This window comes from Halichoerus grypus, chromosome 8 (assembly GCF_964656455.1).
Source record: "Halichoerus grypus chromosome 8, mHalGry1.hap1.1, whole genome shotgun sequence".
Classification (NCBI taxonomy): Eukaryota; Metazoa; Chordata; class Mammalia; order Carnivora; family Phocidae; genus Halichoerus; species Halichoerus grypus.
In genome coordinates this window covers 149,242,283-149,264,522 of record NC_135719.1, presented here as the reverse complement: position 1 = coordinate 149,264,522, position 22,240 = coordinate 149,242,283, and the positions used below count along the sequence as shown (strand labels likewise).

The 22,240-nt window shown below is 63.4% G+C and overlaps 2 protein-coding genes across 4 annotated transcripts; both read right to left on the bottom strand.

The window, feature by feature from the left end:
• Positions 1-1,825: 1,825 nt before the first annotated feature.
• EXOC3L4 (exocyst complex component 3 like 4) lies at positions 1,826-10,022 on the bottom strand. The gene is made up of 11 exons (XM_036099511.2): positions 9,602-10,022; positions 8,442-9,099; positions 7,577-7,688; positions 7,184-7,306; positions 6,716-6,816; positions 6,399-6,479; positions 5,373-5,487; positions 4,713-4,832; positions 4,468-4,620; positions 3,710-3,831; positions 1,826-2,475 (listed from the first exon to the last, which is right to left on the bottom strand). The coding sequence occupies exons 1-11, from the start codon at positions 10,020-10,022 to the stop codon at positions 2,283-2,285; spliced, it is 2,199 nt and encodes a 732-aa protein (XP_035955404.2). The 3' UTR covers positions 1,826-2,282.
• On the bottom strand, positions 9,929-21,487 carry LBHD2 (LBH domain containing 2). Of its 3 annotated transcripts, none has more exons than XM_078078759.1 (3): positions 21,407-21,487; positions 19,698-19,854; positions 9,929-10,038 (listed from the first exon to the last, which is right to left on the bottom strand). In XM_078078759.1, the coding sequence occupies exons 1-3, from the start codon at positions 21,473-21,475 to the stop codon at positions 10,001-10,003; spliced, it is 264 nt and encodes an 87-aa protein (XP_077934885.1). In that variant the 5' UTR covers positions 21,476-21,487; the 3' UTR covers positions 9,929-10,000. The 3 variants fall into 3 exon arrangements, with proteins under 3 accessions (XP_077934885.1, XP_077934884.1, XP_077934883.1); XM_078078758.1 differs by lacking the exon at positions 9,929-10,038 and adding an exon at positions 14,906-15,002; XM_078078757.1 differs by lacking the exon at positions 9,929-10,038 and adding an exon at positions 18,260-18,602.
• Between the last annotated feature and the right edge of the window lie 753 nt (positions 21,488-22,240).

Below are 22,240 nucleotides of genomic sequence, written 5' to 3'. Positions count from 1 at the left end.
CAGGAAGATGGCCCGGGTCTCAGCCTGAACCCTTCCCACTGAGGCAGGAAGCTCCTGCCAGAGAACAGCTCCTCAGCTTCAGCGCCTCTTCCCGGCCTCCTCCCGGGCACCTGCCCCACTCACCGACCTCACAGACCTCAGGCTTCGCTGCCACTCAGAGCGCCCCCACTCCTGCCCAGAACCGCTTAGCTTCTGTTTGCAGACTGTGGTCTGGCCGGGCCCCGGGCACACGGGGTGACAGGAGGGCCAGGGTTCTGGCTTTCAGGCTGGCTTATACTTCAGCCTCCCCAGCCCGGGGGGCACAGGCAGCACCCCCATTTCATGGCTAGGGAAAACAGAGGCACAGGGGAGTAAAGGAATTTGCCTGCTGTCTCATGGCTGGGACTGAACCCCTCCCCACCTCTCCAACCTGTCTTGGAAACCCAGCCCCGGGACCCTCAGCCTCCAGCCAAGGGGCTCAGGCAGGGCCAGGCCTGTTAGGGTCAGGGTCAGGGCCAGGGGCTGCAGGAGGAGGCTTCCACGAGGCGACTGGGGCTCCAACACGGGGTATGGGCTCCTAGGGAGAACCTGGACAGGATCTGATCCAGCCCTCCTACAGCCCACCCCACCCAGGCGGTGCCCCTCCAGCACCTCCCTTCCCCCTGGCTCTGAGGGTCTCAGGCTACCTGTGCTGGGGCCTGGTGTGCAGCAACCTCCACCCTCTGTGGGCCTCAGTTTCCCCACAGAGGAAAGACACGACAACTGCTTGTCATCAGCAGCGCCGGAACAGCCCCCCCCCCCCCCCCCCCCCGGCCTGGAGCCTGCAACCTGAACCGCAGCCTCTCCTCATCCTCATTCCTGCCCCACCCACCCCACCCCACCCCACCCACTGGGTTCCCTGCTTAGGGAGGTCTGGACACCCCCTCAGCCTCCTGCCTGCCCCACCCCTGACCCCCAGCCCCCATGTATTCGTGGAGGGGGCTGCCCCTGGTACCTGCTTCCACTCCTTTCAGGACCCCGACAGCACTCAGATCTGGCTGTGTTCTCCAGCTTTGGCATAGGGGCCGTGGCAGACCTGCCCGGGCACTGCCCCTCGCTGTCTGTGGTGTGGGGAGGTGGGCCCGGGGGAGGCAGGAGAGTCTATCCCCCACCTGCCTGGGCCTGCAGTCTGTTAGAACCCTCGCCCTGTGCTCAGGAGACTCAACATCACTGGGTTCTTAGAACCTTGGCCCACCTGCAGTCACTTGCCTCCCACCACTGCCGTGGTCAAGGTCAGGTTCAGAGAGCCGCTGGTCTGCTGCAGAAGGGCGGTGGGAAGGCACCCACAGCTGCCCGTCTCAGTGTCTCCCCCCACCATCTCAGCGCTCAGCCTCCCTGGCAAGCTGGAGGCTGCTCATGCAAATGAGTTTCCTTGTAGCCTTGCCAGGAGGCTGGAGTCAAATTCCAGTGCCAGCCTTCTGGGAGCGAGGGGGGGGGCGGGGGGGAGGAACAGGTGCACACTGGGGCAATCTCCTTGCAGCCCCGCCTGCAGAGCTGAGGCCAGCAGGATCAGCACCCTCCACACATACTCCTTGGGTGACACTTGCCCTGCTAGAAAGTCCCTCTTACATCTAACCCAAATACTTCAAGCTGCAGAACATGCCTTGGCCTTTTCTTGTCTCCCAGGAGCCCAGGCCTGTTTAGAACACGACAGAACAGTGCCCACCCCTGCTGGGTGAGGCTCACTTGGCGCATGAGGCCAGGGGACCCAGGATCCCAGGGTTAAAGGCTATTTAATCCGCATAGCCATAGGCACAGGCTTTCCCAGCTCTGGACCTCCCTCAGTCTCCCCATTTGTACAATGGGCAGGAAAGGTCCATCAACCAAATGGAGTCATCACAGAACTTTCCATCCTGACCCCTCACTACGTGGGGACCCACACCTCCTGCTCCTGGCCAACTCGGACCCACCCCCTCTTTAGGGAGGCACATTTTAATTCACCTTTATTTTAAAAATAAATACTCTGGTCTTCACATTCAGACTGGGGGTGGTGCTGGACAGTTAGGCAGGGAGGCAGGGGGTGGGCTGTACTGAAGGGAACCTCTGCCACCCCAAGCACTCCCCCACACATGCCTGAAATGCCTCTCTTCTTGCTGTGCCTTCTGGTAAGCAGCCACGCAGGGCTGAGGATGAGGATTCCTTATGATGGGCTTCAAGGTTGTGAGTGGGGCTGAGCGTGCCTCCCTGGGCTCCAAGCTTGGGGCTTAGACCTTCTAGCTGATGCAGCCCCCCACCTGAGCCCGCCCCCCTCAGACCCAGGAGCATTAGATGCAGGTGATCAGCAGGTCCATGGAGGTAGGCACCTCGATCTCTTCGAAGAGCATGTGTCCCGCAGCAGCCCCGGAGCCACCCGCCTTGGCCGCAGCCCTCAGCAGGTGCTGGGCACGCTGCAGGAGCTGCTGGTTCCGCCGGCGGCCCAGTCTGCGCAGGGCCAGGATGGCCAGCACGTGGTCCCGCCTACAAAGACACGCCCCGATCACGGTAGGCCCAACATCTCCATCGGCAGTCCCAACCTTAAGTGAGGGGAACCCCTGGGCTCAAGTACAGGGGCACCCGGCATTCCTGGGGCCTGGACCGAGAAAGGCCAAGAATGACCAAAGTCGGTGTGGGGGGGGGGCGGGCAGTGCCCCTGGACAGGGTGGCTGGGGCTCCAAGGGTGTGGAGCTGGGTGGGGAGGAGGAGGGGCATGCCCATCAGGCAAAACAGTCTAAGCTGAGCTTCAAGAAACAGTGGAGGAGCGAGCGAGGGAGTGATATGGCTTCAAGGAGAGCCGGTCCAGGCCAGGAGATGTCCCGGGCTTCTTCCTGGGAGCACTGTGCAGGGAGCCACACGGACATGCAGCACGGAGAGAGGCACTGCGGGAGCCCTGGCCCAGCAGCAGGACGGAGTCCCTCTTCCTGCCCCCCGGAGGGCAGAGCCGGCCCCTCCTCCTGCCCCCCGGAAGGGCAGAGCCGGCGGAGTGTAGGGGAACCCCAGGGACCAGGGGGGAAACCCCTGAGCTGTGAGGGGTAGTCATTTCCAGCCAAAAGCAGAGACAGTCCCGGCTGGGGAAAAGGGCTTTGCCCGGGGCTCTCTGTGGCCTCCCCATCCTGGAATCTCCAAGGCTAGGGTGAGATTCGGGCTGGAATTTCCACGGGATCGATGACTCACCATTCCCCCCAACACACTCCCGGGGATCAAAGCCTCCTTCCTCCTGGCCGGTGTCAGGAGTCAGGCTCCCAACAGGGCTTTCTCGCAGAGAGGGCTGCCCCTCCCCTTCAGACTCGAGGATGCGGGTACTTGTCTCCACGCCTGATGACCAGGAAGGGGCCCGGACCCCAACCCCCACCCCAGGCTCTAGGGTCCTCCCCACCCCACGGCACTGAAGGAGAATGGCCAAGAATAGCTTCTGAAGGAGGGGCAGCCCCCGCTTCTCCGCCCCACCCCCATCCCGGCCTGAAGGTCAGGGGCCACCGTCCCCAGGTCCCCACGCACATGCACATAGTAGCCCGCGGCGGGGGGAGGGGGGGCGCCCACCCCGCTTGCACCGTGGCTCCCCTCCCCACTGGAACAAGCTGTGCCTCCCTGTGGTTCCTCACCTGCTCACCTAGAACCACAGGGACCCTCTGAAGTGTCCCTGTCCGCCCCCCGCCCCCGGGCCTGGCAGTGCTCTGTCCTCGGAGCCCAGTGAGGGAGCAGGTGGGTAACGGACCTGACGTCAGGGTAGCTCCTGATGAGTGTCTCCAGGTGCCTCCGGATGTCGTCTTTGTAAGTCTCGCCCAGGATGTCAGCTACACACGGGATAGCCTGGTCCAGCCACGTGGCATCAGAGCCCTGTGGAGACACGGAGAAGTGCCGGACCGGCCACCTGCCCGGGGAGCCTCCTTGCCATCCATGCCCGCAACCCCTCCACGGGGCACAGCAAGCCCGCCCCCTGCAGCCACCACCGTGTCCCCGCTGTGACTGGGGACTCGGGCTTGGTGCTGTGGACTCAGCCACGGAGCAATATTCGTCTTCCCTTCCCACGATACAGTGCAGAGACGTCTTCCCGTCTCTGCTCAGATGGGTAAACTGAGGCCCTGGCCCAGAAGTACTGCCCGGAATCCTACAGCCTGTGGGGGACCAACGGCCCAGATAAGGGGTGTGTGTGTATGAAGTGCCTCAGCGCCAAGGGCTGGGTCAGGGGTGCTGGAAAAGCCTCCCACAGGCCCCGCCCCTTCCCTACTCACCCCCCCCAACTGTATGCAAATATACGGAGATGACCTCCACCTGGCCCCGCCCCAGCCATGCCAGAACTCCCAGTCCCTCTCCTGGTTGATGGAGAGTGGGGAGAGCCACTTCTGCCAAAGCCCACCCCGCGGGGGCTGTTGCGGAGGCCACTAAAATGGGAATGGGGGTGCCAGTGGAGGGTCCACAGGCCAGAGGCCCTAGAGGAGGCAAGCACTTGGGGCCGTCGGTTGATGCTCCTACCAAGCCCTGGAAGGTATCGCTAATGGCCTGGCCGTCGAGGCCCATCTTCTGGGAGCCAGTCATGCGCTCCTCACCCCGGAGCCGCTCACGCGGGCTCAGCACCTGGGCCAGGTACTCACGGACCACGTACCGATGCACCTCCTGCAGAGTCTCCTGGGCGGGCCAGGGAGCAGGGTCAGGGTCAGTCAGAGCTAACAGCCCCAGCCCAGGGTGCGTCCCCTCCAGAGCCCTTGCCCTTGAGATACCTGTGCCCGCAGTGGGGCCACGTGCTCCAAATGGCGGGCAAAGGCCACCACCTTGTCCATGATTGGCTGCAGCACGTCCTGTGTCAGCCAGGCCTTGGTGCACAGGACCCTGAAAAGCGGCTGGGAGCAGAGGGGGACAGGAGTCTTCCAACCGTATCCTCCTCCTCCCCAGACCCTGCCCTCAGAGCCCAGTGCCTGGCTCCTCACGGGGCGTTTCAGGCCAAGGGACAACCTGTCCCTGGGAAGAAACTCTGGAGGGGCTATCTGACTCCCTTCTAAAGTCACCCTGGTAACATTTCCTCTCTCGGCCACGAATGTCACTAGGCCTTTGGTAGGAATGCCTCCTCCAGGCCCTGAGCTCCAATGGACAGGGTTTGAGTCTGAGGCTCTGGGCAGGCCTTGCTGAGGGGAACCTGGGGAGGCCTTGATGGGCTGGGTGAGGGGTCTGGTTCCTTGACCCACCTTCTCTGAGAGGCGGAGACTGAAGTAAGTAGGTGTCTCCTGACCTCACTGCTCAGCTCAGGTCCCTTGCCCACCCCACAATGTACCACCCCTGAAGCTGCCCCGGGGGTACGTGAATGCTACAAACTGGCCCCCCGGGCTCCAGGGCACAGGGAGCACCTGCTGGGTGTGGAAAGTGGAGAGGGAAGTCCCACTCACTTGCACATCACACTGCAGGCCCTGGAGCAGCCGCTTCTGGAAGGTACAAGTGGCAGCCACTAGAGGTTTCTCCAGCTCTTCAAAGGTTCCTGGGAACCTGGCCAGAAGATGGGTCCTGGGGAGGGGCCAGGACAGGGGAGGAAGTGGGCAAGGAGGAGCAGGCTGTGGAACGAGTTCTGGCATACAGCCGTGGAGGCTAGGTGCCACACCAACTCCAGTCACTTAGACTAGAATGTGAAGGGCAGCCCCTAGGGCTGCACGGGATAGTAACCCCGAAGGCAAAATGATCCCTCTAAGGCACTGAGTCCCCATGCAGCCCTCGGGAGCAGGTGCTCCGATCTCCGTTTCACAGATGACAAAAGGAGGCACAGAGAGGGAAGTGACTTATCTCGAGGCACACAGCGAGCGGGTGGCCCAGCTGGGATGGGAGCCCAGCCGGGGTGGCTCAAAGTCCACGCCCACAGCTGCTGGTGCCTCCACATGTGGGAACACTGAAGCTGGTCTTGGTGTTGAAAGCATAGAAGGGGGGCTGCTGCTGCCAGCAGAAAGGGGGGGCTCTGCTTTTGGGGCCAAGGGACCCAGGTGCCACCCCCAGGGTAGAGGGGAGGGGGGACGGAGGGTCAGGGAGGGCTTCCCGGAGAAGGGAGTGTCCCTGAAAAGGAAGATGGCTAACTTGGATGAAGGGAGGAAAGAAAGGAGCCCAAGGTGGCAGGGGACACACTGGGCAGGCAACGGCCATGACTGGGGTGGCTGGAACTTAGCCTCGGCTCAGCGTTGAAACTCCCTGCGTCCCTTCCAGGGCCTCAGCTCTGCAGGGCGGAGGGAGGACCTTACAGCGGGGGCGGGAGCGGAGAGGGGGGCCATCCATGGAGGCCTTCTGGGAAGTCCCCCAAGGCGGCCGCCGGCGCCAGATTCTTCTCCCCTGCGCTGGCCGCCGGGAGCTTACTCTACCCCGCTCCCCGAGCTCGCGCGCCCCCTGCTGGCCGTTCCGGGCACCTCCCCTGCGGAGGAGCGGGAGAGACCCACCTGAGCTCCTCGCAGGCGTTGATATTGGCGCCCAGATGAGGCTCGTTCACTGCCTTCGACTCTAGAAAAGCCTTTTCAAACCTGGGGGTGAAGTATGCAGAGGGCATAGAGACCCTTACTGGCGGCGCTATGACCCAGGGTCCGCCCTCCCCTCAGGTCCCCACCCAGACCCCCAGCCTTATAAGGACGCCCCTTCCTCTCCCCTGTCCCGGGATCTCAGACTCTGAGCAAGCAGGTTGGGCCCCCCCCAGGGACGACAGCCGTCCAACCCTGGCCACTCCACCCACCCCATCCTGGCGGGGAGGATGTGCCCGCACCTGGGCAAGAAGAGGCTGAGCGCCCGCGCGCACATGCACAGGGTGGTGGCCTCCAGCTCCGCAGAGATGGCACCGGCCGCCTTCACGTGCTCTGCCACGAGCTGCAAGAGATGCCGCCCGCTGAACCCACGTCGGAGCCCAGACCCCGACGCCCCCTGTCCCCCACCTGTGGCCCAGCGACGTCTCCAGCCTGCCCTGCTCTGTCTCCCCATCTCGGCTACAGCTTCCAGAAGCTCTTCTCGACTCCCCACATCCACCGGCCACTGGCTAAGCTGGGCGCTATGCCCCGGGGCTCCCAAGCTGGCAGGAGACCCGGGGTCCCTGATTCCGCCCCAGGTGGGTCCTCAGGCTCTCGGCTACTGGGGAAGGGAGTTTGGGACTGGACTGTACAGTTCTGGGTGTCCTCACCTCAAGGGGGACCAAACACCACCAGGGGCCCGAATATACATCCCTCCTCCTGAGGCTCACCATGTGGACATCAACGGATAGCGGCGTGTGGTAGAGGCCCTGTAGGACATCGGGGGCCTCAGCGTCCGCCCAACGACTCTGTTCTAGCTGCAGGATGCTATCGAAGCAGCTCGTGATCTTGGTCTGTGAGAGGTGGGGAGAGGGGCACAGTGAGACCCTCCCAAGAAGGAGGTCCTAGTTCCCTACCTCCAGCACTCTGTCGTGTGCCCTTGGAGAAGAGGACCACCCTGCCAGGGCATAGGCCCATGCCAAAGGCCACAGGGTGAGAAGTGGCTCTGGCCTGAGCCAGGGCCACCGACCCAGGGTGATTCTGGGTGCCACACCTCCCCACAGTGAGGGAGCCACGTTCAACCTGGCTCGTGCCCCTCAGGCCTGGCCCTGCCCCGGCCTCACCTCTAGGAAGCTGGTGTAGTCACTCTGCAGGCGGGCCCACAAGGCAGGTGCCAGGAGTGGGGGTAGTGGCTCTGTGGACGGAGTCAGGTCCGGGGCACCCAGGAAGTCAGGACTGGAAGGCAGGGGAGGGGCTGAGGGCCTAGCGGCTGTCCCAGTTTCCCCCTGGCCAAAGCCTGACACCATCACTGAGCACCACACAGCTCAGGGATCTGCCACTCTCCAGCCCACGCCAGGGAGGTCCAGAGAGTGATGGGCACCTGCCTGAGGCCACACAGCCAATTAATGAACCCAGGAGTGTTTAGTCACCCTCTTCCCACCTGCTCTCTGGCCTTCAGCGCCGAGGAGTGCTCAGCAGCAAAGGTAATCCACCCCATCACACCGCGCAGAGCTGGGGGTGGGAGCTGATAACAGGCTGGGCCCTGTACCTAGGTGCCCGTCCAAAGGGAAGAGTGGCGGTGAGATCCAACCCATGCCCAGCATCTGTGATCCGCAGCTGTGTCCTGCCTGGAGGGCCGCCCTTTTGTAAATGCACACAGCTGCCCTGTGGACTAGCATGCGCCCTCTACCTGGACTCCCTTCAGATGCTTTCCTGCTTTCAGGAACAGGTGCATGGGTGGCCCCTTAAGAAAATCCTGACGGGAGAGTACCATGGCCCAGAGCAGGAAGAAAAGAATGTCCAAGTCCCAGGGATCTCGGACGCCCAACCACCAGCCTCTCCCAGGGAGGAAAGAGAGAAGAAAAGCGCCCCATGCTCCTCAGAGCCGGGGGCGGGGGGGCTCCCAAAGGTCTCCGGGCGGGCAGTGCCAGGTGGGCAATGCCAGCCCCTCCGCCCCCCCCCCCCGCGGCGCTCTGGCTGGGGCCTCACCTGCCGTAGACATTGGCCGCCCAGTCCAGCAGGACATAGAGCTGCTCGCAGCCCCGGGCGTCCTGCGCGAGCTCCTGCAGGCGCTGGGCCACCGCGCCGTGGAAGGCGCGCACGTAGGCTTCCCAGGCCGGGAGGCCGGCGGCCGCGTAAGCTGGCTGCACCTCCCGCCGCACCTTGTGCAGGTCGCTGCGAACCAAGCCGCCGAGCTCGGCCAGAAGCTGGGCCAGGCCCGCCGCGCCCTCGGCCTCGGCTGCCCCCCGAGCCTCCCCGGCGCCCGCCTGCCGCACGCGCTCCTGCGCGCTGCGCCTCACCGCGTCCTCCCAGTGCTGGCGCCAGCGGCGCGGGGTGAGCAGGAAGTCGCCGTCGGCCGGGGACCCCGGGTGGGCCGCCTCCTCCGCGCGCACCACGCGGGCCAGCTCGCCCAGCGCCGCCGCGTCCACGCCGTCGGGGCCCAGCGTCTCGCGCACGATGGCGCCGATCTCGGCCGCCAGCCCGTCGTAGTGCAGGCACACGTCCATGGCGCGCCGCGCGAAGCCGGTGGGGTCCTCCTCGAAGGTGCGCGAGGCCTTCTCGGCCACGAGCCGCACCTCCAGCTGCCGCAGCTGTTCGAAGGCCGGCAGCAGCCGCCGCTCGGTGATGAGGTCGGCCACAGATTTGCCTTTTGAAAGGACAGGCGAGGAAAGCGGCAGTGAGGGGTACCGCCTCAGCACCTTTGGGGCCCAGCTCCGGTGTGTCCCGCCCTGGCAGCCCCCGTGCGCACATGGCTGCCAGGCGCCCTCTGGGACCCTGGGACCTGAGAGGGCCAGGGCCTTGTCCAGCCCTCGGGTCTGGCCAGGAGCCAGGCTCTGGAAGGCTGTGGAGAGGTGAGGGTTCTGGGGTCCTGCAGGTGTGGGTTCAAATCCCATTTCTCCACTTCCTGGCTGTGAGACGTGAGGCAAGTCACTTAACCTCTCTTGAGTCTCACTTGGCTCACTCTCAGCTCTCTGAGCTGTGCAGTGGATGCTCCCCTGGTTGAAATGCTGGGAGAATGTAAAATGCAATCGTGCAGGGCAGTGTTTGGGGGAGCTGGGGAGGACAGCCTGTCAGGAAGCCTGGGCCCTGATGCTCCCCCTCTGGCCTCAGTTTCCCCGCATGCTCAGTATTGTTTGTGAAGCTCTCACCTGCCTCAGGTTCCAGTTCCTCACGCCCCACCCCAGCAGAGGACTGCCGGCGACCACCATCCATGACCCTAGAGGGCACCTCTGGGCCATGGGTCACCCCTGGCACAGCAGTGGCCTGGGGCTGGTGGGCAGGGGAGCCATCATCCTGGGCACGCCGTAAAGACCGGAACAGGAAGCGGGAGCTGCGTTGGAACAGGCCCACGTCCTCCTCGGGGGCCTGGCCTGAGGCCCGCTGGCTTGTTCGGGAGAAGGCCCGCCGAAGGGTGCCCAGGCCGGGCCAAGTGTCCTCACGGTGGGTGCTGGGCGTGCCTTCACTGCTTGCCCGCCAAGTACCCCGCACTGGTGGGGTCTGCAGCTTCTTTGCAGCCCCCTCAGGGCTGTGCAGCTCCGGCCCGGAGGTCACTGTCCGTGGCAATGACATCTTGGTAGCAGGAAAGCTGGAGATGAAAAGGAGGCTCAGGAGGCCTGGGGTGAGGGAGGGGGGTGGCACCCAGCCCTGGAGAATGGGCCCAGAAACCGCGTGAGAACCCTGTGAGGCCTGACGGAGCCCAGTGGCTGGGCCTGGTCAGGGCAGCTTCTCCCAGGAGATGACCCCCAGGCTGGCACCAGGCAGCTCTCAAGGCCAGAGCCGTCCTCGTGCCAGGCTGCAGCTGGCACTGAGATGCAGACAGCTACCTCCTTCTGGAAAACTTCCGTGACACCACCTTCCCCAGGGTACCCCCAGGTGCCCAGCCTCCCTGGCTCTGCCAGGCCAGACCCTCCTGTCAGAGCTGGAGAGGAGAGTTGAACTTGCGGGTCCGGGGCACAGCCCAAGCCACAGCCCACAGCCCCCGGGGCTGGGCCCAGCAACCACAGCCAGGATTTCCTGGATGTTAGGTCCTGAGGCCTAAAATGCCCACTCTCCCCACCCCCAGCCTTCACTGCCCTCCCCCCTCACCAAAGCCCTCAGCTCACCCCCATTCAACCCATCGGGCCTAACTGCTTCTGCTGAAAGGGGCGCTCAGCGACCCCTGTGTAAGAGACTACCTCCTTCTCTGGGTAGCTCAGAACTGGAGGGAGGTGGGGTCAGGCCTGAGGTCTATGGCCACCCCTGGATGCCCCTAAGGCTTATCTGCCTATCCGGGCTTGCAGCACTGTAGGGGGAGTGGTGGGAGGGGCCACAGGTCTATATTTAACCCGGGGCTGGGGGGCCCCGGGGCAGTACTCACCCATTGCGTCTCCTCCCCACCCAGCCCTGGTGTGCTCCGCTCCCCCAGAGGGGGTGATGAGGGGGTCCCTAGGGCAGGAGGTGCAAAGCAGGGGCTGCCCCTGCCCACCCTGGGCCTCGGGCCTTCTGTAGGCTGTACCCGCATTCCCTTCCGGCACAGCCTGGCCCATGTTTGATTTTCTGGCTTTAGGTTAAGCTGAGGTGGGACCTCCTCAGCCTGAGGGGACTTCCCACCCACCCCTCTGTGAGGGTGTTAAGGGTGGGGGGGCTGTCTTAGACCAGCAAGGTCTTACTTTAGCCTTGGAGAAGCTGGCCAAAAGGAGGGCTGGGCTTACTGAAGTCACTGGCCAACCAGAGGCCAGAGCCCCCAGCCCATCCCCCGGCTCCCCCCACCCCCAGGACAAAGGTCAGGCTATCACCTGACTCTTGGGTGACATCGGGCAGGAACACCTCTCCCCAGGTCCCCATTTGCCTTGGGGGGGATGACACTGGGATGGGCAGGGCCCAGACCCTCACCCACCCCCATGCCCTCCAGGGGTCAGTCACGCAGGTGGTCAGCGGAGGCCTCCCTCCCTCTGCCCAGAGGCCACCTAACAGCTGGAGAGAGGCCCTATTGAGGGAGAGGCAGGCCCAGGTGATTGATGGGTTCTTATCAGCCCTGCCCAGGCCACAGGTCATCGTCCTCTCCTGGGCATCGGGACTCGGGGACCCTGCCCTGATTTGACTGATCCACACATGCAGGGAACATTGTCCCAAGAGCTTTCTGCCCTCCCCACCCCCAACTCCCCTCTCCCTGGGGCCCCTCAGTCACCAGCAGGGTCTGGGTGGCCTGTTCTCTGCCCAGATGTGCTTTGAGCGCCATCACCAGGGGCATGTGGGAAGGTCTTGGCTGGGGAGAGTTCATACTTAGTAAGCACCTACTGTGTGCCCAGCCCAAGGCCTGGCGCACATCAGATCCCCCTAAAAACAAAGTTGTAGGGTGTCACTTCATCTCATAGGTGAGCAAACAGGCTCTGAAAAGAGGCAGGGTCTTGCCTCCAGCCACACAGCTCAGGGTCAGGGAGCCTCGGCCAACCCAGGCCCATGCGGCCCCAGGAGCAGAGGCCAGGTTCCCCCGAGTCTCCCAGCCCCAGTGAGCCAGGGCTGCTGCCCAAGGAACCCTTTCCCCTGGTCACTGGGCCCACGGTGGGGGCAGCGTCCAGATGCCAGGAGTGGGGCCGAGAGGCAGGTTCTGGGGGGAGGAAAGGTGGCTGGCAGTTTGGGTCTTATGTGAGGACACAAGCACACGGGTCCCCCCCACCCTCATCTGGAACTGGACCTGTCCTGAAGGCCCATCGAGGCCCCCGGCTGGTCTCTCTGCCCCCTCTGACCTTGCTCCCACAGTTTCCCAAGCCATTATTGACCTTCCCACAGCACAAGTCAACGAGGTCACTCTCTTGTTTTAAACCGTTCCGTGGCTCCCCAGAGCCTGGCACCCAAAGCCTTCCCATCCCCGAACTTCCTCCAACCTCACCTCTGGGCCTCCTTGACCTGCACCCATCCAGCCTCCCGGGTGCCTCTCTGTCCCTCGAATGTCCAGCCTCCCAGCTTCCTCTCAGGCTGCTCCCTCTCCCAGCCTCCCCATCTTTGCTCTCCAAATCTGACCCAGATTTCAGGGCCCAGGGGTATGGGTGCCCCCACCTCCAAGGTGTCTTTGCGCTGTGCTGCTCCACTGTCCCTGTGGCAATGGGGCCTTCCTTACCGTCCCGGGAGCCTCTGTCTATCCGCGCCCTCCCCATCAGCCCAGAGCCAGCCTGGAGGAGGAGTGGACCATCAGGGTCAGGGTCACCCCTCTCCCAGGTTTGCCTGGCCTGGCACCACGCCGGTATCTGTTGGACTCGGTGCCCTGCTGACTCTACCTTGGTCCCTGACCTGTTCCTGCCTCCTCATACCTGTGAGGACTCTCTCTGGCTCTTTCTCTCCCTGGCCCTCTGGCCCCATTGCCCTGAATGTTCAGAGGCCCCAGCTCCTGCGCGGGGGGCTCGGGACTGGTGTATGTTCTTGCCATTCTATTCAACATTTGAAGGATTAGTTAAGGCAATAAGACAAGAAAATAAGTGAGGTTTCAATATTGGGAAGGACCTGGTAAATCTGTCATTATTCGTGGGCAAGGTGATCATTTGCTTAGAAAAGAGTTTTCCTATATATTAGCAAAACCTGTAGAAAAGGGCGCTTGAAAGGCTCCTCTTCTCAGAAGCGACAACAGAAAAGGCTCCGGGACCCGCAGCGCCTGCAGGAGAAGCCGACCCCTCCATGGGTGGGCCCTCGAGGCCCTTCGTCATCCACCCCTCCGCGCCCGCTCCCACCCACTCCCCCACCCTAACCAGCTCCCTTCCCTTCCACACCTCCACACAGGCTGTCCCAGCTCCCGCAAGCCTCAGCACCCAGCACCCAGCAGCCCTTCCCGCCCAGCGCCTCCCGCTGCGGACCTGGTCCCAGCCCTGGGCATAACTTCTCCCGTGGCTGAGGGACGGTGGCATGGTCCGGGGCCTCTGCCCCTTGGCCACGAGCCCCCCAGGGCAGGGAGTGGGCCTGACTCGGCCCCCCAGCCAGGCCCGGCCAGTACATGGCAGGGACCCAAGGAAAACAGATAAGCAACCTAATGTGAGGGTAAGCCTGGGGGGTGTTGCCACTTTTGTGCGGAGGGGCCTCGTGTGTTGACCTGAGTGTGTCTTCAAGTGCGTGTGCCTCAGAGGCCTGCGAGCGGCTCGTGCGTCCGTGTGTCTGTCTGGGCCCGCGTGCGTGTCTTTACGTCCACACATCCGCGCTCTGCGTGTCTGTGTCTGCACACGGCGATCTGAGCTGGCGCTCCGGCCTGGGCTCCGAGCTGAGGCCCTCGGCCCGGAAAGCCACCGGGCAGGCCGGGATCTGTCCTCAGTCCCGAGTCCCCGCCCACTGCCCACGGCATCCCTGCAGCACCTGCACCAGACATACCTGCTGGGTGAGGAGAGCCCGGGGCCCCAGGCAGGACGGGGCGGCCGGGGGAAGCCAGCTGGGCCAGGGCCCCGGAGCTGGGCCTCGGTGGTGAGGCCGCGGGGCAGTCACTCACTTCACAGCACTGTTGGAGAGTGAGTGACCAACAGCTGGGACTTCCCGGCCTGGGGCCTGGTCTGCGCAGCCCTGGGCCCACCGGCCCCACCCCTTGCCCCACCCCCCACTCCAACCCCGTAGTTTCACTTTCAGAAGGGCTCCCACTCTCTTTCCATTCCAGACACTATCACTCCAACCTTTGATTCCTAGCCGTCCGTGGCTCAGGCTTCAGGGAGCACGCGAGGGGAGGGGCAGCCCCTCACGGCTCAAGGCAGTGGGGGAGGGACCCTGCAGGGACTGCTGGACAGCCCCTTCTGGGGGCACACTGAGGCCAGAGGCCAGAGGCGCCGGCCTGCCGGGGTGCGCGGGGTGTGGGAGGGGGACACGAGCCCACAGCACCCCAGCCCGGAAGTAGCCCTCCCTCCAGGGCCTGTGTGCCAAGCTCATCCTGAGAGCCCCTGCCTGGCATCGAGAGCCAGGAGCGCAGAAACGTGGGCCACGGGGCAGTGGGGGTGAGGGCGGTTCAGGGAGGATGTCACAGTGACAGCAAAGGGAATATCATAAGCCACAGGCCATTCCAAAGGGCTTCAGGAGCTGGCGTGGAAGGGGGCTAAAGGAGAGAAGGATTCCCCTCAGGGGTGAGGAGGGATGGCCTTCTGGGCAGGGGTCAGCAAAGCTGTGAGCACAGGCCTCCTCCTCCACAGTGGATCAGGCTGGAGATGATTTGTGGAGAGGGTCACCGAGACTTCCCAGAAGAGGCAGGCCACATGTCTTCATGGGGGGATTCCGCTGCTAGCATCCTTGGAAAAAGCTTAGGGAAAATCCAAGGAGGACTGATCCAGGCCTGTCCCAAGCAGGCTGGAGCCACGGGGCAGGGGGCAGTGGAGGGCAGGTGGCGACAAGCTCGTGCGTTAGTGCGAGGGCTCGGCCAGAACACAGTACCCCTGGCTGGGGGGCTTAAACAGCAGACATTTATTTTTTCAAAGTTCTGGAGGCTGGAAATCCGAGATCCAGGTGTCAGCAGAGCAGGTGTCTCCTGAGCCCTCTCTGGGCGGGTAGACGCTATCCTCTCCCCACATCCTCACACGGTCGTCCCTCTGTGCGCGTCTGTGTGTGTCTCCTGTTCTTATAAGGACGCCAGTCATACAGGATTAGGACTCACCCTAATGGCCTCATTTTAACTTAGTCACTTTCTTAAAGGCCTTATCTCCAAATATAGTCACCTTCTGAGGTACTGTTGGGAGTTACAACTTCAACGTAAGAATTTTTTGAGGACAAAATCCAGCCCATAATAGATTGGAAGGCACCTGAGATGCTGCAGCACCCCACTGCCATCTGCAGACGTGCCAGATTGGACCTAGAGATACCAGCACCTCCTCCAGGAAGCCCTCTGGCTTCCCACTTGAGTCACTAGCCCCCTGAGCCCTGGGTACCCCTCTGTGAAATAGGGTCACAAGAGTCCCCAGCTCAAGCCCTGTGGGCTGGAGGGGCCTTTCCCCCTAGCTCAGGCTGGTCTGCTCGCTGGCCTCCTGTCCCCCATGTCTCCAGCACTCAGAAACCGAGAGACAGAAGGGACACCCCACGGTGACTGCCCGGGACTCCTCAGTGGGAGTCCCGGGGCCTCTGTGGAGCAAACACCCCCCACCCTCATTGTACTGGAACACCGACTCCGAGAGGCGTAGGAACTGCTCACGGCCACGCAGCTGGTGAGACGGGGCGAGAATTCTAGCTCTGGGTTCTGCCTCTGAGGACTAGGTCTTTCCATAGGGCCAGGCCCTGGCAGACACTGGGGGTTCTTCAAGCTGACCTTCCTGGTCTCCAGTTCACTGGGCACATCAGGGTCACCTCGTCTCAAGAGATGGGGTCCCTGGAAAGCTGGTGGTGTCCAGGGCCTGGGGAGTTGCTCTGGGGCCTCTCCCCAACTCCCAGCCCCACCCCACACCCATCCCAGCCTGTGCCCACTTTTCAGCATGAGACTGTGCTGGTTCTTTCATCCTGTCTCCACGCTGTGGTTCTCCAACCGTCTCAGTAAAATCCCTGCGGAAAAGTCCCAGCCTTGTCTCGGAAGAGCCCTGGGCTATGGCGGGATGGCACAGGGTTGCTCTGGCCAGGGTCAGGAGAAGGCAGAGCAGAGGGGGCAGCTGGGAGGGGGAGGCGCAGCTGGGGGCCCCAACTAGAGGACAAGTCCAGCTGCCCCATGTGGGGCTGCACAACCTTGGGAGAGGCCCTGGTGACTGAGCTTCAGGGTTCTCCTCCATAAAGTGCAATTGTTGGCATCAAATGGGCCCGCAGCAGCAGAGAACTTGGCTCCCAGGTGGGGAAGGGCAGCCCCACCCGGGGTTCCTGGGAAGCCAAGCTGTCACACCCTGAATGCAGATGCCAGAGGGGGCAAATTTCACCCACACCTTGGCCAGGACCAAACACAGACCAGTCAGAGACGAGGAACGGGCTTTGGGTCGGGGCAGGGGACGGCGCCTCTCTCTCTGAGGCGGATATTGCCAAGTTGAGGTGGCCCATCTCCGACCTGCACTAGGCAGTGACCCCAACCAGCCGCAGGATGATTCCCAAGGCCCTTTCCCCAGGTCGGGCGCGCCTGCCTGCTGGGGGCGGGGCCTCAGGGAATACGGGCGGGGCTACAGGGTGGGCGGGCATCCACTTCTGGCACCGCCCCCTAACGGGCACAAGCCCTTGAGAGTGAAGGTGAGTTGGCTGGGGGCCCTGTCTTCAAGGGACTGGGTCCTGCAGGCTGGGGGCCCGAGCTCGGTGGGGCAAACAGATGCTCTGCCCTGCCCCCACTGGACTGCCTCGGTGGGTCTGACTCCCCCCGCCCCTGGGCTCCCTGAGCACCACAAGGTCCTGGGACCTCCAATTATGGGTCACCTCCACTCAAGGCCTGCCTGGTAGATGGTGGGCTCTATGGTGGTATTGTGGGTACCACTCAGGCCTGGGGCTCAGGGGGACCTGGATTCTGTCCCAGCTCAGCTACTTGTCAGCTGTGGGACCTTGGGAAAGTCCTATATAAATGGGTATAACACTGTGCCTGGGAGGGCCCCAAAATCTCAGTAAATCTCAGGCCACACCCTGGCTGGCCCACCTCACATTCCGCACCAGGAATATGGAAATCATCCCTGTTTGCTCAAGTCCCTTGCCCCACGTCCCATGTGTCAGTCTGCAAGTCCTGGGGTGCTTCCTGTGAAATGTCTGCCCCCTCCCATGTCCCTGCGGGACCACAGGAGGGCTGGAGGAGGAGGACAGGAAGGACTTGGAAGGACAGTCCAACGCCTCTCCTAAACTAGAGACCCAGGGGGACTATGGAGACATCTGGGACTTTGGACGTGGCCCATCGGGCCACGGGGTTAAAATTAAAACAGGCTGCCAGGCAAACTTCCGCACCTCCGCCTCCCACCTCTCCTGCATTTGGGGGGTGGGTTATTTTTAGAAGGAAGGCGTGCTGGGGAAAGCGCCTTACTCATCCTTGAGGTTAGCAAGGCCTCCAGGAAAGAACAGAAGGGCCTGTGTCTCCCGCCTGCCCCTCAGAGCTCACCAGGGCCCTGTCCCACCCGGCCTGGGCCCGAGGACTTTGTTGAGCTAACATTTATGCAGGGCTGCCTCCTGCCAGGCCCTGAGCTTCCTCTGGCCTGGGTCAGGCTAGCCAAGGGCAGGGGACCAGAATGGGAGGATGGGAGGGAGGGCGGCACACCTGGGCCCAGGCAGTGATCAGGTTTCTGCCCCCCATTCTAACCCCAACCAGCCAGGAGGGCTCCCCTTGTACAGAGGGACAGAGCCAAGAGACAATGTCGCTGGACCCCATGGAGGGACAGAACCCTCATGTGGGCAGGAAGAGGGGCCTCCACACTCGGCCCCAGGGATCCCGTCATAGCTGGGGCCAGGATGAGCCTTGGGTGCCTCTTTCACACGTCAGTGTGTTCATCTGCAAAGTGGGACTTTTGCAAGGATTTAATGAGATCCAGCCTGGAATAGGATACCCCATCCCATGGACCATTCCTGTGCCCCATGCACCCAGTGAGGAGGGGTGTGAGAGGAAGGAATCTTGCCCTCAGGGTCCAGCCAGAGCTGGAGGCCCCAAGGAGAGGTGGGAGGGCCACCTGGAGGAAGCTGGTCCTGCCTGGGGCGGTCCCAGCTGAGGCCAAGCAGAGCAGAAGGCTCTAGGCAGGGGAGCCCGAGGAGCAAACTCCACAGCCCCTGGACGGCCCCACCAGCCACCCCACTCCCAGTGTAGAACACCCGAGCGGTCACTCACTTGGCACTCTGGCCTGGTCAGCCTGGGCTCCGAGTCACGGCCCTTGTCTGGAAGGCCATGGCAAAGCCAAAACTGTCCCCAGCCCTTCGAGGCCCTAGCAAACGTGCCCGCCAGCCACCAGGAAGGGCCTTTATTTCTGCTTCAAACCTCAGGACAAGGAGGGTGTGATCCAGACCTGGGCTGCGGATGGGAGAGGGCAGGCCTGTGGTCCTGGCCAGACCTCGTGAGGCCGAGGCGGTGGCTCGGCTCTCCCCGCTCCACGTGTCAGCCCAGCCACCCTGGGGCCGAGGCCCTGTCAACTGTCAGCGAGCAGGGGCAGGGTCTGCAGGGCCCCCCCTCCCAGTAGAATCTGGCCATGTCCCTGTCCCCTCACTGGGGGGGTTGGGGGGCCTGGTCCTTGCAGCTGGCCCGCTCACTGCTGGCGTCATCTGGAGCCTTCTCTGGTGCTTCCCTAGGTGAGGGGGCTGCAGAAACATAAAGGCCTCCATGTTGGTGGGGCTGCATTTCTGATAGGCTTGCAAGGAGATGGGGGGTCTGGGGGTGGGTGCTTCAGCCAGGCAGGACAGGCACGGCCCAGCAAGGCCCGGTTCTGGGAGCAGGAGCACTCCCTCCCCTGACACGTCTACCAGAGCGAGGAGGTGGCAGATTGAGGGGAAGTCCAGGGCCCCCCTGGAGACCCTCCCCAGAGCCCAAGTTCCAGTGGTTACCCAAGGGGTGGTCCCTGGTGCCGCTCTGGGCCTTGGATGGAACCTGACAGAGGTTGAGGGGGCTTTGGGGAAAGGTGGGGGTTATGGCCCGGACAGGCCCCTTCTGGGCCCAAGCTGCTGGGGGCCTGACATCTGAGGAGGGGGAGAGGGCAAGAGGGTGCTAGGCGGCCCCAGCTGAGGCCAAATTCATTTCCTCTTCAAGAGACAAACTCCCCAGGGCACGAAACTTCCCAGGGCACAGCTCGCCCCTCATGTGCCCTCCACAGAGGCCCCCATTGGCTAGCCTGCTGTCTCTCCCGTGTCTCACACCTGGCCCCTGGAAGACCCCTCTCCTGCCCACACATCCTCCTCCTTCCAGAAGCTTCCTTGGCTCTGGCAGCCCCTTGGCCTTTGACCAGGCACCTATGGCCAGCAGGGGAGCCTGCTACCAGGCTGGCGCATCTCCCCACATCATGGGCACCTGGGTCAGGCCTGCTTAGCACCCATCTCCTCACCTTTGAATCACACTTGTCCCAGGCCCTTTGAATCACACTTGTCTCAAAGGCATTGAATCAGGAGGGAGAGAAGAGCTGGAACTCTGAGTGGGAGCATTTAGTCCTGGGTCCAACAGACCCTTAATGGGCACCTCTCACGGGCCAGGCCTGCGGCCACCACAACACACAGGGTCCTTGTGTGCAGGTGGGAGGGGGCATTGGACAACGAGAGGGTCAAGGCCAGGAGGCCCCCAGGTGCCCACGCAGAGGCTCGGAGGATGGGCACATGGGAGGGGTGGAGGGCCCTGCTTGCAGGAGCGGGCAGGAGGAGCCCCTGCTTCTGACCTTTCTCTTGGCACCCCCACAGCCCCTCACTCACCAGCAGCAACCTGGCTCTGGGCTGATGCCCTCAGGGCGCCCTCTGGGGGCCAACGCAGCTCCCCACTCTCCACAGAACCCACCTCGCTGGACTCCACCACAATTGAGGGCAGCCGCTGGCCCAGCCGAAGGCCCTTGTCCCGGGCACCTGCCGCAGTCTGCAGGGAGGGTGGGCGGCGGTCAGGGCGATGCCTGCTCCCTCCCACACCTGTCCTGCACTCTTCACTGGGAGGATCAGGGGCCCTCCCTGCCCAAGCTTCAGGTGTGTGTGGGGGGGCGGGGTTGTGGGGGGCGGGGACGGGGTTGTGCAGGTGCGGGCCCCTCCCCCATCCCACCCCCGAGGCTGGGTCACCAAAGGATCCATCTGGGCTCAGCCCTTAGGCCCGCTTCACAGACAGGAGCCTGAGACCAGAGAGGCCAGAGCCACATGGTGCGTGAGCCCAGCGCTTCTGTGCATCCCCAGCTGCCTCCTGTATCCTGCGCAGCCCCTTCCTGGGGTCTTCCCTGCTGGGCCCTTGGTCTCCTCCCCCGCTCAGAGGAGCTGGGAAGCTGTTACCATGGCAACCGGAGGCTCTCTGGGCTTGCTCTGGGCTCATTGTTCGGTGCCCACAAGAGTGTGCGGGGGCTGCCTCCCCAGGCCCTCCTGATGCCCTCAGCAGCTCCGCCTCCCACCCAAGGCCTTCCAAGGTAGAGGCCCGAGCTGCACAGCGGCTGACGCCTGCACTGTCCCGCGTCCCTCCGTCCCTCCGCTCCCGCAGGCCCCCCTTCCTGGAGCTCCCCACCCCCCAACTCTCTGATGTAGACCTGCTTGGTGCCTGGCCCCCTCCCCCAATGGCATGAGCGCCTTGAGGAAAAGCAGGCACACAGCTGCAGGGTTTTGCTAAATGGCTCGGAACCCCCACCGCAGAAGCATCTGAACGTGTGTTTAAATGCACATTCCCGGGCTTGAGCCCAGACTCTCAGGGTGGGGGCCCAGGAATCGGCATTTCCACCGGGTACCGCACGGGACCCCATGGGGCTGGGACATCTCCACAATCAGAGGAACGGCAGTGCAGGGACCTGGCCACGCCTCAGCGACTGGACCATCCCGGGTCCTCCTGCTAGCATTGCGGGTCCCCCTGGAATCCCTCCCCACCTGCCGTTCTTCTCCCTGTCCTCCTCTGCGAAGGCCCGCTGACCCCCAACTGGGGCGCTCCTCGGCCCAGAGTGTGCCCCTGGGATGGGGGAGGTCCAGCCAGCGGTGCTTGGAGCTCTAAGGCTTGGCATCCATCTGTCCTGCCAGGGAGGCCCCTGTGTGACTCTGGGCTGGTCCCCTGCCCGCCAGCATTGCTAACGATGACAGTGTCCCAGCTCTAGAACGCAGAACATCAAGACTGCACCCCTCGTGCAGGACTTCACTTTTTGGCTGCATTAACACAGCCCCCGAAAACTAGGGGACCAGGGCAGGGGACTCTGGCATTGCCTCACCCAGCAGAGAGCAAACTGCTTTGGGGAGCAAACCCTAGAGCCCTCAAGGTCCAGGAGTGGTGCTGAGGAAGCCAGTGAGGCTTCGCCTTCAATTGCTTCATGCAGCAGACTTCCAGAGAGGAGCAACCGCCTCTCTCACACAGATGGGTAAACTGAGGCATCCCTCAAATCACAGGCCAGGGCTTGAGGCTGGCTTTCTCCTGTCCCCCATGGCTGGCACACCCCAGGGCCCCAACTGCATACCTTTCCTGCTGGGCCTCCAGCCTCCTCCACTGGACTTAGCTCTGGCATGGCAGGCTGGGGGGCAGTCATGCTGTTGCCACTGCTGGGGTGCACGAAGACAGGGGGAGAAACGAGGTGTCCGCTGTGGGACAGATGCTGGAGTCCACTCTCCTCCTGGAAGCTTCCGACTGCTCCAGCCTACACCCACCGCACCCTGGGCCCACCGCCCCCTGCTTCAGCTGGACCTCTTGTACCCTTGCTCCCCGCCCGAACCCACCACTGGAGGGGGCCCTGGACAGGCACCACCCACCATGCCCAGGGTTGCAGAGGGGCAGGGGCAGAGCAGGAGAAGCTGACTCAGCCTTGAGACCCACGAAGGCTTCCTTGAAGACGGTCAGCTGATCTGAGGCCTGGGGGCTGAGCAGGAGGCAGCCAGGCCAGTGGGGAGGAGAGATGTCTGCGACAGGGAACAGCTAGGTGAGGGCAAGAGATCTGGGGACCCAAACGGGTTTGAGCCAGGAGGCTGGGAGCAGCGGGGGTTAGGTTCAAGTCAGCCAGAGGCAAAGGTGGCCACGATCTCTGAGAGAGGACACCCCACACCCACTCGGGGCCGGGCCCTCGATACCCACAACCAAAGGGAAACCGGCATCCTGCCTGCACTTGGCCATGCCCACTCGGGCCAGCACAAGGGCAAGGGAGCCCAGCCAGAGAGAGCACAGCAAGAGTTTCGGGAAGAGAAGCCCTGGTGGGCCTCATAGGCACCAGCCTTGGACTCTCCACCTGCACTTGGCCAGAGGCAGAAGTGGGGGAGGGGTCTGGCTGGGAGGCGGCAGGGGGCCACAGGCAAGGGTCAGG